Consider the following 23,660-nt stretch of genomic DNA (forward strand, 5'->3'; position numbering starts at 1 on the left):
AGCAGAAAGCCTCCTACTGCCCAGAAGGCCCTTGTATGTTCCTGCTCTGGGGTTCAGAGAGAATCCCTGGTGTTCCTTCATTTAAGGCCCTGAATTTTTGCTAACTAGACCAGATTTCTGTACCTTGAGACTAAAACTGACTTTCTCAACCACTGAATCTCAGTTTATCAGGCACTTCTCTCCTCCTCACCTACCTTTGTTCCCCTGGCGGATTTTTTGCAAAGGCAAGCCTAGATCACGATGGCTCCATTTCACTAACACAGATCCAGAACAATACAAGCAGAAGAGTTGGTGCCAAGAACCATTACGGGAAGGAGATACCAGTGAGAAAAAGCCAGGCAAACGCAAGAGAAACTTGAGCAATGAGAAGAAGAAAAGGAATATGAGGATTAACCTAATTTGAATTTGATCATTAAGGAAAAAACATTTAATAAGTCTGTTCTATACCATCTTCTGCTCTATATACCTGTATTATAAACAACAACAAATATTCACTGAGACTTACTTTGTGCCAGGCCCCGTCCCATAAAAATCTTTCTATGCTGCATGATATCTGTAAGTCATAACAATCTGAAAATGCATGTACTCATCCCCATTTTGTAAGAAAAGCAATGTTATTACATTCCTCTAATAAAATATAAATAAATCAACATTCTTCTTGATTACTGGAAAAAACATAAACAAAAAACTACTCTGAGACTCCCCTGGTGGTGCAGTGGTTAAGAATCCACCTGCCAATGCAGGAGACACAGGTTTGATCCCTCGTCTGGGAAGATTCCACATGCCACAGAGCAATGAAGCCTGTGCGTCACAACTATTGAGCCTGTGCCCCAGAGCCACAACTACTGCACCCAGCCACCGCAACTACTGAAACTCATGTGCCTAGAGCCCATGCTCCGAAACAAGGGAGACACCGCAACGAGAAGCCCGCACACCGCAACTAGAGAAAGCCCATGCACAGCAACGAAGACCCAATGCAGCCAATAAATTAAAAGAGATATAGGGGACTCGAGGGGGGGGGTCGGGGAAGGGAGGGAGTATGGGGATGTGTGTATGGAAACAGATGATTGAACCTGGTGTACCCCCCCAAAAAAAAAATAAAAAAATTAAAAAAAAAAAAAAGAGAGAGATATAACCATTTCCTTAAAAAAAAAAAACTACTCTTTTAGCTTAGGAGGATGCAAACCCTACTATGTGATCTTATTTATTCACTGTCAATAACAAGACTAAATACCAGCATTTGCTGAGTTTTCAAGGCACTGTAGTGCAAAACAGACATTATTCCATTTTACAGATGAGGACAGAGGTTCAGAAGTGTGATTTGTCCAAAGTCATACAGCAGATAAAGATCAGCAGTGGAATTCAAATTCAGATCTCTATCCCCTTTACTAGCACTTCTCTCTGTTCTCATCAAAGATAAGCACAAAGGCTCCAGCACACCTGGCTTAAACAGCTGTTGTTCTGGAAACTGATTACTACACTATTTTTATACAGGGGGAAAATGAAGTCACCACAGCAGCTAGAAATAGGTCGAACTTCTGTTTTTTGATTATTATTTACCATTAAAAACTGCTACTACCTTAAGCAATTAAATACTTTTAAAGTTACAGATTATCTAATGTGTTGATGGCATTCAGCTAGGATGGTTAACAAACCCAAGTAATAAACTGTAATTAACATCAAAACTGATTTGCTGCCATACTACCATAATATATACACCTCATGGAAATGTCAGCACATCCTAAACATAAAGAAAACAATTTATAAAGTAAAAAGAATAAATAACATTTTCAGAAGCCTAGGATACTAGTAACCTTTAAATACAAAAAGTTGTGGCAAATGTATATCAGGCTCTTTTCAAAAACTGAAAGTAAATTTAATATATCTGTCAACACTGGACTCTTACCAGCAGAGTATAAGAACCTATGTAAGGAATTCCCTGGTGGCACAGTGGTTAAGAATCTGCCTGTCAATGCAGGGGACACGGGTTCGAGCCCTGGTCTGGGAAGATCCCACATGCTGCGGAGCAACTAAGCCTGTGCGCCACAAGTGCTGCAAGTACTGAAGCCCGTGTGCCTAGAGCCCATGCTCCACAAGAGAAGCCACTGCAATGAGAAGCCTGCGAGCCGTGATGAAGAGTAGACCCCTGCTCTCTACAACTACAGGAAGCCCGTGCACAGCAGCAAAGACCCAATATAGCCAATAAATAAATAAATTTATATTAAAAAATCTAATGGGTTTTATTAAAAAAAGAACCTATGTAAATAACGTGAAAATAACAAATGTTTGTCGACAAAAAAGGCACAGAATTGGCTTTTCCAAAACTTTTGCTAATATTAAATTTTTTGAGATTCACTTTGTCATACCTTGTGCTCACTAACGGATATGTAATAGTAAGCAAAAAAGGTTTATAAGAATTTTTACCATAAGCATAGCCTATGAAAGAAAACAAATTATGGGCTTCCACAGCCACTGACATAAATTTTCTACAAATTATAAGATAGTGAATATTTCTTAATAGCTGTACAACTTAGACCACCAGTGAAAACAACTGTGAAAAGTAAGTGGAAGAACTATCAACTACAAGGCATGCCTACAGTGTTAGTCTCTGTGGATTGGGGGGTGGGGAGGGACTACTTATATAAAGACTACTTCTCTAGCTAACTTGTTCCTTTTTGATAGACTAGGAGTGGAGAAATGTAGAATAAAGTTCAAAGACCATGATACATGTCTTACTGCTTTTCCAACTACTGAAATAACATCTACTAAGCAGCTAAATTGCACTTTAACAACAGTGCCATGGCAGTGTGTCTTATCTCCCCTAAAAGTAAACCCCACAGTATTAAAAATATGACAGGCATTACATACAAATATTTGTAACGTGAGAAATTATCCTCAGTCTTAGGAGTGATAAAATAGCAGAAACAGGACTTCTACAGTCAGCTGCTTTAAAATGGTTCTTACCTTGCGTAAAAGAACACATTGTCATGCTTTCTCGAGCTTTTCAAGGAAGAAATTTGGCCACATGCATCACGTTTTATAAACATTCATGCCCTCGTAGAGAATGGACTTGTGGACACAGGGTGGGAAGGGAAGGATGAGATGAACTGGGAGATTAGGTCTGACATAAGTACACTACTACGTATAAAATAAATGGCTAGCGGGAACCTGGAGCTCAGGGAGCTCATAATAACCTAGATGGGTGGGAGGGAGGTCCAAGGGGGAGAGGATATATGTATACATATAGTTGATTCACTTCCTTGTACAGCAGAAATTAACACAACATTGTAAAGCAATTATAATCCAATTTAAAAAATATGCACAACAATAAAAAATAAATAAAACAAACATTCATGCCCTCTGATCCAGTAATACTACTTCTAGGAATTTAGCCTAAGCAAATAACCAGAAATATGGGCACAGATTTGTTAACAAAGATCTTCAATATGGACTTCCCTGGTGGCGCAGTGGTTAAGAATTCACCTGCCAATGCAAGGGACACAGGTTCGATCCCTGGTCCAGGAAGATCGCACATGCTGGGGAGCAACTAAGCCCGTGCGCCACAATTACTGAGCCTGTGCTCTAGAGCCCATGAGCCACAACTATTGAGCCCATGTGCCACAACTACTGAAGCCCACGCGCCTAGAGCCCGTGCTCCACAACAAGAAAAGCCACCACAATGAGAAGCGCACCACAACGAAAAGTAGCCCCCGCTCTCGGCAACTAGAGAATGCCCACATGCAGCAAGGAAGACCCAACACAGCCAATAAATAAATAAATATTTTTTTAAAAAATCAAATATCTTCAACTAGTGAAAAAATTAAGGCAAAGGGAAAACGAAAAAAGCCTACTTTATAAAATGTATGCAATTAAATTCTATATGCCTATTATAAGTGGGCCATAAATTTAGTTCTAACCTCTAATGGTTAACCAAAACAGAGGAATAATTAGTAAAAATTCATACTGCCCATCAAACTTTGAAAGAAAAGCAAAGCTCAAGAAATAATTATCCTTGTTATTAGAGACAAAGAGATGATTTACATTTTTTTAAGTTCTGAATACAAACACTAGATGGACTTGTTACAAAAGGTAAACAGATTCTGAAGGTTGAATTATAGTAGGGGGTTGGTTGGTTTTTGGTTTGTTTCTTGGGTATTTTTATTTTTATAATTTTATAATTATCTATACTTTATGAAATGTTTACAGTGAGCATTTATTTACTGATTTTTTAGAATTCAAAAATACCTACAAGTCATTATTTTTAATGGGAGGGAAAAAAATTTGATTTTTATATCACTGTTTATTAGGATATAGAGAATGGAATTAGGCCATGGAAAGAGTCCTTAGTTCACTTATAATACTGAGAAACAAAATTACATTCATCACCAATAAAAATGACTCATTTTGTTTTAATATATCTGCAAAACTGGTTGACATATTTTTCAATGTAAGAGGAATAAACTCTAGTGTGATAACAAAGGCAATCTATATAATTAATCTAACATTTCTCAAGGTTGAACAGTTCATTATTACTGTTACAGTTTAGTTGGCACAGGAAATAGGAGATCCCTTATCTAAAAGATCTTCAGCCTGGGGGCCTACTAAATGTCTTCCTCCATTCAGCAGCCTTGACACTAACACTCACTCCTCCTTTGTTTCAACATTCTATTGTTTGTAGTATGGAAGGGAATAGGAATTCTCAGAGTAAGTTTATCCAGATAACTCATGGCAACATAATTAAAGAGGGCAGCTACCAAGCACATCAAATAGTGCATTCTGGACTGCATGAACCTAAGAGAGAACATAATATATAAATCCTATATCTGAGGGAGAAAATATTTTCATAGAATTTTATCTCTTCTAAGTTAAAAAAAAAAAATGTACTAATCAAAATATCAGTGATTCTTAACCAAGAGACAGAATACAAGGGAGGAAGCAGAGCTTAATAACCTTTTTTTTTAATAAATTTATTTATTTATTGGCTACACTGGGTCTTCATTGCTGCACAATGGTCTTTCTCTAGTTGTGGTGAGTGGGGGCTACTCTTCATTGTGGTGCACGGGTTCCTCACTGCGGTGGCATCTCTTGTTATGGATCATGGGCTCTAGGCATGTGGGCTTCAGTAGTTGAGGCACATGGGCTCAAAAGTTATGGCTCACTGGCTTTAGAGTGCAGGCTCAATAGTTGTGGCACACAATAATCTTTTAATACTACATACACTGGTATGTATTTTGTGTGGTTTTAATTCTTTACAGAATTCCACCTAATGTTATGCAAACAGCCTTCATTTGCTCCTTTTTGAGAACAGCTACCACCTTTAGTTTCCTACCCCATAGTTTGTATTACTGTGAGGTCATGAACCATGTAAGTCTTCCCTCTTGGGGTTGAGGGGGCTTTAGGTACAACAAATTTATTAGGTTTTAAACTTGGAGACTGTGAGTGCCACAGAATAATGTTTGAAATTGGATTTTAAAAATCAAAACACATGTTTTTATTTCCTACATTAAAAATAATGGCTTTTAGGAAATTCTGAACTCTAAAAACAATAAATCCTCACCGTAAACATTTTGGAAAGCAGGGACAGCAAATTACAAAATGGCGAATGAAAGCTACTGAAAAAATTAAAGCAGAGAAGGGAGACAGAGTTGCAATTTAAATAATTTTCAGGGAAAGCCTCACTGAGAAGGTAACATTTAAGCAAAGGACTGGAAGGAGGTAAAGGTAAACTTTCATAGACATCTGAGACAGGGGCACTCAAGCAAATGGAACTGCAAGTCAAAACCCTGGGGAATGGGACATGCCTGTGAGTCCAGAAATAACAAAAATTGCTTTAATGTCATTCCAGGTGTCATGAAAATACAACAAATAAAAGTCAAGACCTAGGCAAAAAACAGATCAGTAGTTGCTGCTAGGAGGAATTACAAAGGGCCAACAAAACTTTGGAGAAGATGGCAACTGTCATTATCGTGATTGTAGAGATGGTTTCACAGGTGAATACTTCGATATTTCAAAACTTAACAAATTATACATTTAAAATGTGTGCATTTTATTATGTCAATTATACCTCAATATGTATTTTTTTTAAATGAAAGCTTCTAACCCTAGAGTAAGAATAAACATATCAATGAAACAAATGAGTCAAAACAGATCCATATATGGGGGAAATTAATTTATTATAAAGGAGGTCTTTCAAATCAATAAATAGTGCTAGGATCAGCTGTTACCAATTTGAGAGAAAGTAAAATTACACCACTACTCCCTGCCTACACAACACACACAGAAATACACTCCAGATTAATTAAAGATGAAAATATGAAACTAGAACTATAAAAATACTACAGGAAACACAGGAGACTGGGTAAGGGATGACCTAAGAGCATAAAGATAAAGAAATCAAAAGGTACAATAAACACAGTTAAAGACATATAAAAACAGTTTTACAAATCTAGGAAAATATTACAGAAAAAAAGAGGACAGAATACTCACAAGGGTGTTGGTGGAATTTTAAATTGCTACAATCTATCTGGAAAACAACTTGGAAATATGTATCAAAATTTTAAATGCATTCCTTTTCTGATCTATCACTCACTTCTCTAAATATATTCTAATACAAAAATATAACTGCAGTATTGTTTACTACAGCATTGTTTAGGATGTCAAAAGTTAAAAAAAACCTAAAAGTCCATCAAAATGGGATAAATCAGTCAAATTATTGTAACTCCATACACTGTGGCCCTTAAAAATGATATAGAGGTATTTACTGACTGGAAAGGATGACCACAATGTATAAAGGGGGGAAAGACTACCATGCAGTGTGTGCATGCCTGGGCACACAGATGCATGATATATTTAGAGAGAGAGCGAATGATCCCATTTGGTTTAAAACTACAATGCATTCATGCATCTGTTTACATATGCACAGAAAAAGTCTGGAAGGAAATGAACCAAACTGTCCAAAGTTGTTAACTCTAGGGCTTCCTAGGTGGCACAGTGATTGAGAATCCGCCTGCCAATGCAGGGGACACGGGTTCGATCTCTGCTCCAGGAAGATCCCACATGCCGCGGAGCAACTAAACCCGTGTGCCACAACTACTGAGCGTGCACTTTAGAGCCCGTGAGCCACAACTATTGAGCCCACATGCTGCAACTACTGAAGCCCACGCGCCTAAAGCCCGTGCTCTGCAACAAGAGAAGCCACAGCAATGAGCCCGTGCACCACAACAAATAGTAGCCCCCACTCACCGCAATTAAAAAGAAGGCCCGTGCACAGCAAAAAAGACCCAACACAGCCAATTAAATAAATAAATAAATAAATAAATAAATTTTTAAAAAGTAGTTAACTCTAAAAAACAGATTATTGACGTTTTTTAGAACAATCTTGTACTATCAAAAAATTCCCATTTTAGACAGAAAGTACATCAGTGACTGCTTAGGGAATGGAGGGTGGGGGGTTAGGGAAGTAGAAAGTGACTGGTAAGAGGTACAGGTTTTCGTTTGGGAGTGATGAAAAACGTTCCCTTTGATTGTGGTGATAGTTGTACAACCCTGAGTATACTGAAAACCACTGACTAGTACACTTTAAATGGGTGAACTGTACAGTGTGTGAATTATATCTCAATATAGCTGTTCCACTTTATAACAAAATCCATAATCGAAATACAGAACAAAAATTTTGCAATTTAATATTCACACTGTAGGGACTTCCCTGGTGGTGCAGCGGTTAAGAATCCACCTGCCAATGCAGGGGACACAGGTTCAATCCTTGGTCCAGGAAGACCCCACATGCAACTAAGCACAGCAACTAAGCCCGTGTGCCACAACTACTGACCCTGCACGCCGCAACTACTGAAGCCCACATGCCTAGAGCCCGTGCACTGCAACAAGAGAAGCCACTGCAATGAGAAGCCCATGCACCACAACAAAGAGTAGCTCCTGCTCTCCACAGCTAGAGAGAAAGCCTGCGCACAGCAACAAAGAACCAATGCAACCAAAAATAACTAATTAAAAAAATATTCACTGTACTTATACGATGTCCCAACAGAAGACTTAAACCCAAACAGCAACTCTTAAAATGCTTCAAACAGGAAAAATGAGTCACTATTCTTCACAGCAGTTAACCACTGACAATATAGGGGTAAGTTACAGCCTTCCTTCTATCTTCATAAAGATACTACCCTTCTTGAACTATCCTAGTAGATAATATTCACTTCTGAGAACAAGAATGAACTCTGAAAATTTATTAGGTTAAAACAATATGGCACAGTTTCCCAATATGTGACGTGACCACAAAGAAAAACAAACTTTCAGTGTTTTACAAACTAAGGAAAGTAAACCTTGTTTCTACAGCCTCTCCTGTTTGCCTAGCTCTGATATAGTTTCAAGAACTCCTCTCCCCTGCCCCAAAAAGCATAAAACCAGAGATGATAGGAATTACTTTAAAAGTTCTTTAATCCACTCTCCAATAAATGCTTACTGGCTCCTTATCTTCAGGCCCAAAAGCCACTCAGGTATTCAAGACCCTACATTCCTTACACCTTACACCTTATCAATGCAAAATGACATTGTAACACTCTTCAAAATAAAACACTCTACTCAATGTCTCTTCAATAGCCCCTGATGACATAACGTATTCATTCATAATTTATGAGATACATACTATTTGCCAGGGGCTAGAGATACAAGGCTGAAAGATTCTTCAAGAACCATCACAGTGGTTCTTAACCAAGGTGCACATGAGGATAACCAGGGAGTGCTTTTTAAAAAATACATAGACCTCATCTCATCGCTAGATATTTTGATTCAGTAGGTCTGGACTTAAGCCCAGGAATCTGTTCTGAAACAGATTACTAGCAACCAATGGTGAAGGAAAAAGTAAATATTCAACTCCAATGCTGGGAGCTGAATGCTTCAATAAGATGTGCACCAAATGATGATAGCACCAAAAGAGGTCACCCAACCTATAAGAAAAGAGATAAGGGGAAAGTTTATCAGAGATAAAGATACTTTAGTTGAAGATGAGGAAAGTAGCTAGGTGGATGAGAAAGGAAGCGGATTCCAAGCAGAGAAAACTACATAAATAAAAATAGCACAACTATGTTGAGGAATTGCACAAAATTGCATGTGTATTCAGAAAGTTGCAATATTTCAGTAAAGCTGAAGTGGAGAGCCAGTAAAGACTGGAGAAGTAAGCTAGCTCAAAACACAAAGTGTGGGACTCCCTAGGTGGTGCAGTGGTTAAGAATCCGCCTGCCAATGCAGGGGACACGGGTTCGAGCCCTGCTCTGGGAAGATCCCACATGCCATGGAGCAACTAAGCCCATGTACCACAACTGTTGAGCCTGTGCTCTAGAGCCCGTGAGCCACAATTATTGAGCCCATGTGCCGCAACTACTGAGCCCATGTGCCACAACTACTGAAACCCATGCACCTAGGGCCCGTGCTCCACAACAAGACAGGCCACTACAGTGAGGAGCCTGCGCACCGCAATGAAGAGTAGCTCCCATTCACTGCAACTAGAGAAAACCCACGTGCAGCAACAAAGACCCAATGCAGCCAATAAATAAATTAAATAAATAAATTTATTAAAAAAACAAAACAAAAAACACTAAGTGTGTACACTATGCTATGCTAAGGAGATTGAAAGCTAACTGCCCTAAAAGCAACAGAAAAGCCAAAAACAAAATTTAGGCAAGGAAGAGACATAAGCAGATTTGTATCTTCAGAAATAACAATTTGCAGCAGCATAGAAAATAGCCAGAAAGAAGAAAGAGGGAGAGGGGTGCAAAAACTAGTCAGAAAACTACTGTAAATGTCCATGTAAGAAATATGAGCCTATCAAATAAGGCAATATGGATATAACCTTGGAACTGTTTGAGGCAGAAGGCAGGAATCTAAGATTCCTGGGTTGCCTGTAATGAAGATGCCATACACAGAAATAGGATACAGGGAATGAAACTAATAAGTCCAATTTTGAACGTCATCTGTTTGAACATGCCATTCACTGAGCACCTATTATGCATCAAGTGCTGGGCTCCTATAATTAGACATGCAAACTAAACTTGTATTGGTGTCCCTAAATTATAAATATATGAGCAACAAGTAGGGTTTAAAATGTGTGAAAATGTGTAAAAGAGGCCAGTGTGGTGCATGTTACAGATACGCTGACTACTCCATGATGAAGCGTAGTAGGGTCTCCAAACAGATTGGTCTGGTGGAAAGAGCACGAGCTAATCACCTCAAATATATGTCACCTATGAGAACTCAAAACATGGCATCTCATTTTTCTGAATCTGCATTTCCCCATCCATAAAATGGAAACAACAGAAAAGCAACACAGACAGCGTTACTGGGGGTTCAAATCATATATAAAAAGACTAGAACGGTTCTGGCACACAGCTTATGGAGTACATATCAACAAAATTTGCAGACACAGAAAGGTATTCAATACTAAAATAAAAGTACCTCTAGATCTCACAGAATACACTCAACCCATCCTAACAACCTCAGTTCAACACATTCACTAACATTCTTCTTAATTAAAACAGAGATAATTAATGTAAAGGAAACCACTGCATTGGAAAAAAGTTAAATGATTTCTAAGATCTTTCCAACACCAAAATTTCACTGGAAATGTATTGATTCACCAATTTGCTTTCATTCAATATGGTAAATCAAACTCTTAATAGATGGTATAAGATTTGTCTCTTTTTTTTTTGTCTTTTTTTAACATACAAAAATTTCAGTTCCCTGGCAGTCCAGCAGTTAACACTAGGCATTTTCACTGCTGTGGGCCCAGGTTCAGCCCCAGGTTGGGGAATTAACAACCCACAAGCCACACAGCATGGCCCAAAAAACAAACAACAAAAAAGAAATTCAGGGTTTGAAATTTGTGAAAATTCAAAATGTACAAGAAGAAATCAAATTACCTATAATCTCCCACCCACATAAACAAAAGCAATATTTTGCCTTATTTCCTTCCACTCCTTTTTCCATGTATATCACTTTTAATGGATACACAGAGCTTAAAGCCTATTTCCGAGATAATAAATTAATAAATGAAGGAACTGTATCTATTATAAAATTATCCTCACCTGATTTGTTTTTGCCACCCAAACACGATAGCCCCATCTTAGCACACATTTTAATATAGACATTCACTGAAATCCTCATTTTGCAACAACTTTCTTTATAATTCCTTCCTCCCTTCATTAAACTGTAAGTTTCACTGGAGAAAGAACGATATATTAATTTCATTGTTTTGTATTTCACTAGGCTTCTGACCTACCTAAGTTGTATCTCCCTAATTTGGCCAACTGGGGAAGAAAAGAACAATCTGAATCAATAAATTCTAGCAAATTAAATATTTTTTAATTAACAGCAGATACGGTGCTTTTAAACACATATGATAACTGGAATTAAGTTAATGAACCATTCCCTTGTCAAAGTCCTTGGGGAAACTTAAATAGAGAAAAATTATTTGTCATCAGCAGATCAATTAGCTGTATATTCATGACATCTAAAGAGCAGAGCTCCCTGAAAACACCTGTTATTTATAGTTTAAGCATTCAACTTCCCGGGGTTGTAAACAAGTTTATTTAACCTGAAAACACATTCTTCATAGATAAAGAAGAAAGTTGCCGTTAGCCCCAGTAAAACTTGCTGCTTGGAAGAATTCCAAATCCATGGTGTAAACTTGTAGATAAACTGACTTCCAAATTCTATTTCTAAAAAGCACTGGCAGGACTCCCTAGGTGGCGCAGTGGTTAAGAATCCTTCTGCCAATGCAGGGGACACAGGTTCGAGCCCTGCTCTGGGAAGATCCCACACATGCCATGGAGGGACTAAGCCCAAGCGCCACAACTATTCAGCCTGTGCTCTAGAGCCCGTGAGCCACAACTATTGAGCCTGTGTGCCGCAACTACTAAAGCCCAGGTACCTAGAGCATGTGCTCCACAACAAGAGAAGCCACCACAATGAGGGGCCCGCGCACCACAATGAAGAGTAGTAGCCCCTACTCATAGCAACTAGAGAAAGCCCATGTGCAGCAACAAAGACCCAACGGAGGCAATAAATAAATTAAATAAATTTATTAAAAAAATGAAAAATAAAAAGCACTGGCATCAGTGAAGAAATCTCCATTATTTCTGTGCCTGTATATTAGACTCATGCACCTTTAAAAATCTTAGGTACTCAAAAGAAATGAAAACATATGTCAAGAGAAAAACTGTACACAAATTTTCATAGTAGTATTGTTCATAACAGCCAAACTTAGAAACAACCCAAAGGTCCATCAACTGATAAATGGATAAATAAAATGTGGTAATATATTTACATAACAGATTTCTTATTCAGAAGTAAAAAGGAATGAGGTACAGGTCCATGCTATAAGAAAGATGAACCTTTAAAACATTATGCTAAGTGAAAGCGGCCAGTCACAATGAACCACATATTGTATGATTCCACCTACATGAAATGTCCAGAAGAGACAAATGCATAGACACAGAAAGTAGACTGGGGGGTGGGGGGGTTGCTTAAGGCTGGAGTGTGACTACTGCTACTGGTACAGATCGTGAGGGATAATGAAACTGTTCTAAAACTGATTGTGGGGATGGCTGCACAACTCTGTGAATATACTAAAAACCATTGACTTGTACACTTTAAGTAGATGAATTATGTATCAATAAAGCAGTTATAAAAAATCTTTAGGGCCCCCAATTTCCACAAACCTAAAAGAGTTTTCCTAGTGAGATTCATAAAGACACTAAGAAAGGTACTTTAACCATAAAAGAGCACTTACTAATGGCAATAAATAGACAAATCCATGTCTGCTAAATCTTCTGAAACTATTAATACAAAATTTAAAAACTATTCTCAAAAAATGTTACATGAAAAAAACACAAAGAACATTCTTCTTCAACTGCAGGTTTTATCACCAGTGCCATGTACACCCTTCAGCCCGAGTTCTTCAATCAAATTTCCAAATATTAAATTCACCCAACCTATTGTCAATCATTGACCACCACTTCTCACGATATTCATAGTAGGGAGTAAAATGCCAGAGCATTCTACTGAGCTGAAGCTACACTTCCATTTACAGCTCCTTACTACATCTAGAAGATACAGAAACTGAATGTAAAAATTAGGGGAAAAGGGGTCAGAAATCCCTCAACAACAACAAAAACTCTTACGCTATCCTCAGCACTTAACCACTCTCTTGGCATTGTGTTAACTGTCAGTCCTACGTTCCTCAATGAGTGTTAAGCCATTTCCCAAGAGTGAATAGATTCTAAGCATGGGCTAGAACATTTTTTTTTTAAGTATTCTTTCCACAATATCCAGAAGCATAATTCTGTACCCAGGCTCAGCCTGTAGAAAATACTAAGCAAATGCCATTGCCCAAGAGAAAATGGACACATGCACAAAAGATGTGTCTCATCTGTAAGTACAGAGAGGTGTGATGAAAAACAATACCATCTTATCACTTAATGGTTTACAAAGCAGTTCAACCACATTCAAACTGAAAGCTGAAACACAGCTCTTCCTAACTATTGTGTTTTTCTCTTACGAAGAATCTCATGATTCATCCCATTTCCCTCTTTTCTTTGGCCACAGGAACACCCAGAGCAGATTCTAAAACCCACCACTCTGGTATGTATTTCTAAGTTCTACATTTACCCCCTTCATCGTCCTAACATACCCCTACTTTCCATCAGTACATCTCATTACTGCCTATCCTATAAATGTTTTTCCTAATTTCACAACAAAAATCTTTTGAAACAAGACAAAGTAAAGGTATATCATAAACCACTGCAACATGCAATCTAGGAGGCACGTACTATCTAGTACCACATAGCATTAGAGAATGAATACTTTTTTTTTATACTGGAATCTAATCCTTAACACTGGAAAATAATTCTTAAAGTTACAGTCAAAGAAAGCCTGCTGATGATCCTTTCAAGCAAGGAGGAAATGTTTTAAGTCTCTGCGAACTCCAAATATAATGGAAAAGGCTCCAAGAGCACAAGTGAAAGAGAAAACACTGCAAAATATGAAAACATTGATCACTCAGCTTTAACACATTAACTAAATGCCACTGGCCCAAATGATGAAGCATCTAAGCAATCTACCTAGAAAGACAAGAGACACATGGTCTAACAGAGTCAAAGTGCAGGGACAACAAAAAAGGATCTCCAAGGAATGAGGAGACTCCCAGTATAGGAATACTTGGGCTCCCTCCCAGTTTAACATAGTATTTATTAATTACAAAGTGTAAGGGTTAACTCACAGCCACTGGAGATTAAGGAGAGACATGTCAGGATGCCACTAGAAGACAGCAATACCAAGTGGAAAAAAGGGGGGGGGGGAGGGGTGGTACAAACAGAATCAAAGAGACTTTATCCACTGAATTCTGCCTGGCTACCTAGAATTACCTCACCAGCTGTCAATCTATGGTGGATACTGATACACTGAGTGCCAAAAGACTACTAACAAAAGCAAGAAAACTCTGGAGATGTCCTCTAAATTTCCTTTCTCACAAAGCAGAGATTCTACCTATCTCTGCCCCTTAAAATCCAGTACAGAGGCCACAGTTCAACTGACTAAGCTCAAAATTTTTTCTGTATTTCATCACACACTTTTTCTCACAACAATTTACAAAGAAAACAGATTTCACAATGAGAGAATAAAATAATCACAACAAGTCAAAGACTTGACCCTGGGCTTTGCATGATGAAACCTTTAAAAAAGATCTGAAGTTACAAAAATTACTGTTAAAATAAATATGCAAGTTTTTGTAGGTAACATTTTTAAATAGTATTATTTACTTAGGGATATGTGTTTTCATCTGTGTGTGTCTTTGGCCTCGCCACAAAGCTTGTGGGATCTTAGTTCCTGGGCCAAGGACTGAACCTGGGCCCCAGCAGTGAAAGCACAGAGTCTTAACAACTGGACTGCCAGGGAATTCCCTCTAGTGTTTTATATGTAATATCTTGAACCACATTCATTGTCTTGTCTACTATAAGTAAGTTTTACAGGCCAAAAAAGGAAAAAAAAACAATTCATGGTGCTTCTTTCCCTCACTCCCCTCCAAAGACCTCAATCTAGCCCCAAAATGAGGACTTTTAAGTTTCTCACTATACCAAATCCAATAATTTTATTTATTAAAACAAGTGATACTTAATATGTTTATAGTCTTAAGACAGAAAAGACAAACACAGGGGACTTCCCTGGTGGTCCAGTGAGTAAGACTCCGCACTCCCAATGCAGGGGACCCAGGTTTGATCCCTGGTCAAGGAACTAGATCCTACATGTCACAACTAAGAGCCCACATGCTGCAACTAAACATACCGCAACGAAGACACCATGTAGCCCAACTGAGACCTGGTGCAGCCAAAATAAATAAATTTTTTTTTAAATACAAATACAGAAAAAAGTAGTTTGCACACAACTTTTTAAAGTAAACATACAAACTAATCTGAACTCCCTTCCTCACCTCAAAATACTGTTTCTAAATTTTTAAGTATCTCAGCTTGCAAGATTTTTAAAGTACATGATACCTCAAAAACATGTTCTCAAACTGTTAAGGTTTTAAACTTTTATTTAAAAGGCGTCATGCTAATCATCAAGTTTCATAGTTAGAAAATAAAACAAATATTTAAAAAGTCACTCTACATATATTTAGGTATAGCTTAAAGAGCTTATTAAAAGGTGGAACTCCTCAGACATCAAGAGAATTTCTATATAAGACAGGAAAATCCTAACTTCAAAGGTAAAAAAAAAAAAAATTTAAGTATAGAAAACTAATTGCTCGTAAGTGGGAGCAATAATAAGAGAAATGGATGTAAAGTACCTGGCACAATAAATAGTTCCCTTCCCTCCAACACTGCTGGCTGGCATCACAGCCTGTGATATTCTTTACTTCACAAGCTCACTGGTGAAAACATTCTGCCAATTTGATCTTAAATTTTGTTCCATTATGCCAAAAGTCTTTTAAAGGAAAAAAAAAAAAAAAGGAAATAGGCCCACCAAATATTAATGGCCAAGCAAAATGGCAAAATGTGGTGGCAGTAGAACCACTATATATTGAGTTGTTCTGTCTCAATAGAGCTATGTTTCCTACAATTACTACTTAGAATACATATGTATAAGCAGTTTTTAAAAAATGCTATAAATATTCCTAGGGAGGCACAAATATAGAGAGCATGGACACTGGAATCACAAAGACCTGATTTCAAAACCAGATTCCACTGGTAACTCAGCTTCAGTTTCTCATTTCTCAAAAAAGGATATTACCTCCTTCATGAGATTGTTCTGAGGATTAAATATAGGAAATATATAGCCCAGTGCCTAGAACATAAGTTTCAGCAAATGTTTCTACCATCTTCAGTGATTCTCAACTTCTTTTGCACTTTCACCGGATAGATAAGACACCCTCTTATTCCTTCAATCAGTAACAGTGGCTACTGAGGGCAGTGATTCTCCACACACAGATATGCCCCCCGCTCTTCAATTATATGACACTCACCACTGCTGCTTGTCCAAGTGACCACTACCTGTTGCCATGTATTTCTCAGAAGGACAGCTGAGCTCTGAGATTCACCGCTTTACCTGAGTGTAAATCTGAAGACCTCTGTGGTCTTCCCTCATTCAATTAACATACACCTCCTGGGAAAGGGGCATGAAAGATACAACAGCCTCTGCCCTAGCATAGTTTAGTCCAGGAAATTAAGGTTCAACACCAAAAGTACTAAGTTAACAATATACTCTATAACTGGAGGAGAGGTAATTTGTGGGTGGCCCACACTGCAACATAGCAACTACCCTAATGCAGTTCCCTAATGCTGTTCATTATACCATATACCCAGACCAACAGAATTGTGTATGATGAGTGCCAATTCCAAGCTGGGTCACTGGTTTAGGCCCCCGGGTATGGAACAGGTTTTGCCATTTAACATTAACTCTGGTTTGCTAACTGACCTCGATAAAACTTGTCAAAAAGTCAGATGTGATTCCATATGATATGGCTCAGCACTAGAGCCCAGAGTAATCCTTCACAGCACGGCACAATCAGATTTTAGATCTCAGAGCTCTGCCAAGGACTGATCCAGAGTTTGCCATGCCCACCTAGCAAGGAGCAAGGCAAGCACCTTGACTCTCCTTTCAGCTTTTACCCATCAGCCTATCATTAGGAAAGCCAACACAAGATTTTATAGATCTGTAATATACAGACTTTAAAAACCAATGTTCATGATTCTTAAACAATGTTTAGCCAAATAAGGCAAAAATTACAGGCCTTCCACCTCTGCCCCCTATACAGATACCACCTAAATCAAACACCTCCTACCTTGGTCTCACCCTACACACAGAGCTGCCTACATCTCAAATTCAACATGTATTCTACCGAATTTAATTATCTTGTCCCCAAACCAGATTCCCCTCTATATTCCTTTTCCTCTATTACTTCATTTTCCCAGGGACCTAAGCTTTCTAATTCAATCACCAAATTCTGTGCATTTCTCAGTCCCATCCCATCTTCTCCACTGCTCACACCACGGCTGTTACAGTAGTTATCCAATTAGTCTTAGCCCTTACCCACTTCAATCTCTTACTGCCAACTCAACCTTCCCAAAACACCACTGGATAAAAGCCACTCCATACATACACACTAAAAACCCCTGAATTAAATCCTAGCTTGGCATTCAAGGCCATTATCTTTGTGACAGTCCTTTTTCCCTAGCTTTATTTTAAGGCCACAGGATTAGGGGCTCACACATTTAATAACTTTCTTCTGAAGCTCTATCATATGCCAAATTCTAGGGAGTGGGATATTGAGATGAATAAAACTTGATCCCCACCTCCAAGACTCCAAGCAAATAGGAAACAAATATAAGTACCTTTAAGTAACAGATACATAACAAAGATAAAAAGCACCCTAAGTGCCCAAGAAGAAGCCCCCATATCTAACATTTCTTAGTACTGCTCACCTACACATAGTGGATGCTTACAAAGTAGCACTGATGATTGTTCCAATGAACCACTGACCTATGATCAATGTGCTCAATAAATTTCTGCTGACTAAGAGGATAAACTCCACCTCTTTATTTCTACTAAGGTAAAGAACTGTGGTACACTGGCTGCCTGTCTTGGAAGGGGCAAGGGGAAGCACAACTGAGTGCAGATTTGCAAGTGTGCTTGTGCCTGATTTGCTTCTGAAGAACAGAAGCACTAGAGGCCTCATGAAAGACGTCAGTTCTTTTTTGCTAGTCAGTACTCAGATGCTGGCAACGTGAAAAAAACCTTTGCAAATTCGACCTATATAGCCAGTTCCAAAGAATAGCCAGATGAAAACATTCTAACCCTTTCATCACTATCAGGAAGTTAGCAAACACAAGTCAAGCTAAACTCTCTTCTCAGTAAAATATGCTGTGATTCTAGTTATGATTTTGGATTACTAAAAGCAAACGTTAAAATTAAGCAAATGACACAAGTGCTTAGAACAAGAGCACAAAGATGGTTAAAACCTAAAAGCCACAACCACTCCTCTCTAACAGAAACATCAGATATCAGTTCCATTTCAAATCTCACTTAAGCAGCTGATTTTTAATCAACTTCCTACTACTTTCAACTATAACATCTTAAAAACAAAAGTTACCAACACCCAACAGGAAAGGCTCTAAAATACATATTCGGCCTATAAGCAACTCAAATAGACCTTAAAAGGTCATATGTTAAGAGGAAAAAGTATTCTTTGTTTAAAAAGCATACTCAGAAATGCAATATGCACATTAGAACAAGCTTGTCTTTTTTTAAATGAACTGGTCATTTGCTCTTTAGCACCAGAATGATAAATGAATGACTCAGCAACAACAGTACAACAATCATCCTTTAAAACAAGTGACTGTTTAGTTTAGACCAAACGAAATTATTAGCAATTTAGGCTTTTAAAAACATTCACTGAAAGCAGATATCCTAAGCGGACAGTGATTATAAAAAGTTTCAAAGCTGAAATAGTGAACTTTTTTTACCTGATGTTCTGCATGAATGTTATCCCCAGTAGGCCATCGATGTTTGCTATTATTATAGCCGCCTCCACCACTTCCTCCTCCCCCAAGCTGCTCACCATGCTGCCTCTGAAAGAAGTAGTCCACCATAGCGTCGTCCTGGGAACGGCCTGCAACTCCTATGGATCCTGGGACAGGGCTGGAGTGTGTCCCAGCTGCAAGAGCCTGATTTGCAGCTGGTTGTGGCTGCGCTTGCGACCCTGTTCCAGATGTCAAAACAACAGGCATGTTGGGATTAGCTGATTCTTGAGGGTGATGTTTCAGGTGGGGGCTGAAAGAGTCCTGCCAAAGCACTGCTTTTCTCTTCAAGACACATGCAACGCTCATTCCACCAACACCTAAGGACAAACAGGTTACAAACGTTTAAGATTTGCATTTTTTTAAAAACATAACTTGTTACTGTATGTTAACTGTATCACAATAAAAGTTCTTAAAAAAAAAAATCTTGATACATGCACCAAGATAAAAATGTGAGCCGCGTCTTTTGCAACATATCATCTGAAACCAGTTTCTACCAAGCAACTAAATGTTTTACAACATATACATAATTTCCAAAACTGAAACCTATTTTGAGTTTGCTGAGTATGTGTGTGTGTGTGTGTGTGGAAATAAATGTAGTTGGTGGCAGGCTCTCTGACAAGATATTGAGATTGGGACTCAACATGGCAACTTCAGGGAAACTTAAGTTGTTACCAAAGGTTAACAATATGGAATTAAGACTTTAATCAACAGCTCCTCTAGCCAACTTATTTACACCTTAAGCCAACTGTGGCAGATATTTTTTAAATGAACAAGAGCTTTATAAAATATCACTTTACAGCTGGAGCAGACATGTGCCAATACACCAAACAAAAATCCAAACCCCATATATAATTAGCAATGACTCAGAGTGTCAAAAACTTGACAGTATCCTTTAAAATGTCTGACATATTTACAGGATGCTCTGAAAAAAAGCAATAAGGCCCCCTGACTAAGAACAGCAACAGAATGTTCTTAGCCTGAAACTTCTCAGCTGCTGTACATGGGGAAAATAAACTCTAAATTTTTACCAATAACTTACAATTATAACTGTAATCACATCATCATTCTATTAGTACTCTGACTCCTACAGAGTCAGAGACCAAACCAAATTCAAACACTCTCCTTGCGTAGAAAGTTTCACTGTAAAAAAAAGAAATGCTTCAATTCAATAATAACTATATGGCAAATATACTGCAGACAATTTTTCTAATCATTCCAATTTTACAGATAAAAACACCAAGGTATAGAGGAAAAGTTATGTGATGTGCCCAAGGCCATTCAGCTAGTGAGCTGTAGAGAAGGGATTCAAACCCAAATCTGTATGCACCCAATCCTAGTTCTATCAACCCCTTGCTACCACACCCCTGTAACCAAAACAGGTATTATTTCTCTCACTTGCAACTGCTACTCTTCTCTGGAATGTTCAACAAAGAATCTCCAAAATGTTTCTATGAAACATTATTATTAAGTTTCTTAAAATCAAAAACTACATTTGTACAAAACACAGAACAGGTGTCAGCCTATGGGTACTTTAAAAAAAAAAAGCTTCAAAATAATTAATCAGTTACCAGCTAGAACATACTTGTCCATAGCCACTAGTATAATTTCAATGCTATCACCCTAACAGTTCACTGCTACAAATGCCTTATCTCTCTTTAGCCCTAGAGTGACATTTCAAAAACAGACTCACAAGGCTTATAAGAAATCTATTAAATTATTTCTCTTTATAGAATAAACATCCTGATAAAGAAGCATTTGCTTCTCACAACTAATTCATGTTTTGAAGCCAGGAGTAAAAAGACACAATGGAATTTGTAATTTGTTCAAACCTAATTTGGAAATGCCTAATTTCAGTTAACAATTCCAATCCATCCGCACCTTACTGGAGTAGTCCAGCTTTCTAGACTTCAGTGTCTGCTTTCACGGACAGAATCACGTTCATGCTTAAATACCAAAACCAGAAAGTCATAGCTGTGTTTACCACTGGTACTAGCAAAGTCCTAACCAGCCGAACGCCTTCCTCTTCGATTTTCAAAACAACTCACTGCCCTCTTAGTACCAAAAGTAGCCAGTCCCATTTTCTTCCACAAGGGAGTATCAATCTAACAGTCTTTGTTGTAGAGCTAACCAGGAGTCCCAAAACTCAAGTTTTACCACTAAACGACAACCTCCCTGAGCCTGTTTCCTCATTTAGAAAATGAAAGAAATTCTTTCTCTATGACTCACAAGTTTTTTTTTTAATCAAAATGATATAAAAGTTTTTGGTAAATTTAAAGTCACCATACTGAGGCCCCAAGAACTTGGTTACCACCAGTTAAAGAAATGGAGCTCCAGTCCCTAAGAGGATTCCTAAAACAGCAAATGCAATCTTTTCTGAAATAAAAGATTTCCCATAATACTTATCTAACAAAGAAATTTGATATGAAAAAGGTATTCACCACTGCAACACACCCAACCACAACTTCATCCTATCAAGACAGGCGGGGAGTGGGGGAGGCAGGGGGAGGGTTCCTATAAAAATGTTCAAACAAAACAACTGGCTTTTGTAAAGCTATCTGTATGCCCTGAGACTTCCTGCTTTACCTAATGAGGCAAGGCAGTTTCTTAAACAAGAGAAAACCTGGCAGAAGGGACATTTTGAAAGTGAGCAAATACCTAAGTAATTAACAAGTGTCTTGGGTAGTTTTGTAGTATCTTGGCAACTACAGCATAAAAATTAAGAAATCAGTCACTTTAATATTAGAAAACATTTAAATTGCTGATGCCTTTTAAAGAACTCTCAAACCCACTAAAAAGTTACGTTAGCATTTGAAATGTGACTTTTTTTTTTACAAATGGTGCATTATAAAGATAAGTATTTTTAAGCAACGAAAAACAAGTGCTGATTCTAGTTACTCTTCCACAGTTTTCAAACTGTTTACACGGAAGTTGTTTTTGTTTTTTTTAATATCACTAATAGGTTTTATTTCAAACAAAGGAACATGATCTAACCTATCTCCACCGCTCACCGTTTATTTACTAAAATGCTTCGTGGTTTAAAACGTGTTTATTTTTACCATACTGGGAAAAAAAAATTCTGTGGTCATAAATTTATTTTAAAGCAGTTCACCTCAAACCCAAACTAAACTTCAAACACAACTTCAAAAAGCCGTAGCCCTGAACAGAATGAATCCATTTGTGGCTAAGGCAAAATGCTAAGTTCAGAATCCAGTATTTCCCAAAATTCCAGATAAAGAATCAACCGCCCCCAAGAGTGTTTTATAGTTAAAACTAGCTATTTGTCAAAATGTTTATTTTGGTTACTAAAACTGCATCGGGAGCCACCTCTGTCTTGGTGAGTTTTGATGTGTTTTTCATAAAAGAAACAAACAAAAAACTAAAACTGCAAACCTATGGTTTCAGAAGCAACTGATTTTAAAACAGAACCCCCCAAAAGCCTCATAAAATCCCATTCTTAATCTCAGGCAGAGTAGGAAGTAAACGCATTGATACAGACAACTAACAACAGTGTTTTCTGAATTGGACAATGAAGAGTAACAACCCTACAAGTTATGGGGAGAATAAAACCTTTCCTGATAATGTTGTGCGGGAGGGGGGAACATAGTGGCGGGGTGGGGGGTGGGAGGGGGTACGAGAGCGTATTCCTCACTTGCCGTGGGAGTGGTACTGACAAGTAGAACAAACGATCCGTGTTTACCAAGAACGTCCGTGAAGACTAAAACTATCTAGTATTGTGCATCTGTTTACCTACTACCGAGGCATGAACCCGTCTTAAGAGTTCAGACAGACACGCACCGACACCGGGAGGCTCAAAGAGGAAGAACCCACCAAAAACAAGCTCTCACGGAAACAAAAGGCCACAAGTACCCAGGAGCCTAAAAAGCGATCTGAAACTTCCTGATCGCCTACTTCTCCACATTTAAGGCTCGCAAAGTTCCCCCACGGTGGGTCTCGCCCGCAGACAAGGGCCACGGCTGCTTCTAAAGCGATTTATTGTTCCTCCTCGTTCGGCGCTGCCACGGAAGCTCAAGAAGTCGAAGAAACCCAGGGTGGCACAGAATTACACTTCATGGCCACACAGAAGACTCTGGGCTTCGCAAACCCATCAAAAAAGCAACCCGAATGGCAACACCAATCTTCAGGGGCTCCAACGGGGCCGAGCAGAAACGCAGAGACACGTCTATGCTCTGGGCCCGGGCCTAAACCCCCGGCATTTTCCTCGCTTCGACCCCGCTCCCCACCCCCTCCCTCCTTTGATAACAATAGGGGCCTTGCTGCTGACTCCAAAACATGTACGAGGAACAGCGAGTGAGAAGCCTCAGCCAGGGCCCCGGCAGCTTTTCCAAAGCCCTTCTCACCCCCCCAACCGCTCTCAAACACCAATACAAAGGGATAATCTGCTCACTAGGGGTCCGGAGCAGCGTTTAGGGCTGACGGGGTGTGGATACTCACGGGCGGAGCGGTAGGATGAAGATGGATTTCAGCCCCCCGATCTTCCCTCTCCGGCGCTCTCGCTCCCCCTTACCTTTCACTCCGACAACATGGCGGCCCACTGGGGACTGGGCTGGCGCGGTGCATCAT

At 38.7% G+C, this 23,660-nt stretch overlaps 1 protein-coding gene across 15 annotated transcripts in view; it reads right to left on the reverse strand.

Annotated features, from left to right (window-relative positions):
- Positions 1-23,658, reverse strand: part of PUM1 (pumilio RNA binding family member 1) — a 122,020-nt gene extending 98,362 nt beyond the window's left edge. For 13 of the 15 annotated variants that reach the window (XM_057703251.1, XM_057703260.1, XM_057703243.1 and 10 more), the window contains exons 1-2: positions 23,532-23,658; positions 19,023-19,396 (exon numbers count right to left, since the gene is read on the reverse strand). In XM_057703251.1, the coding sequence (XP_057559234.1) occupies positions 19,023-19,385 (363 nt within the window). In that variant the 5' untranslated portion in view covers positions 19,386-19,396; positions 23,532-23,658. Of the gene's footprint in view, positions 1-19,022; positions 19,397-23,531 lie in introns of those variants that run through there. The other 2 variants (XM_057703285.1, XM_057703267.1) reach the window with 2 other exon arrangements.
- Between the last annotated feature and the right edge of the window lie 2 nt (positions 23,659-23,660).

This window comes from Hippopotamus amphibius, chromosome 1, assembly GCF_030028045.1.
Source record: "Hippopotamus amphibius kiboko isolate mHipAmp2 chromosome 1, mHipAmp2.hap2, whole genome shotgun sequence".
NCBI classification, from domain to species: domain Eukaryota; kingdom Metazoa; phylum Chordata; class Mammalia; order Artiodactyla; family Hippopotamidae; genus Hippopotamus; species Hippopotamus amphibius.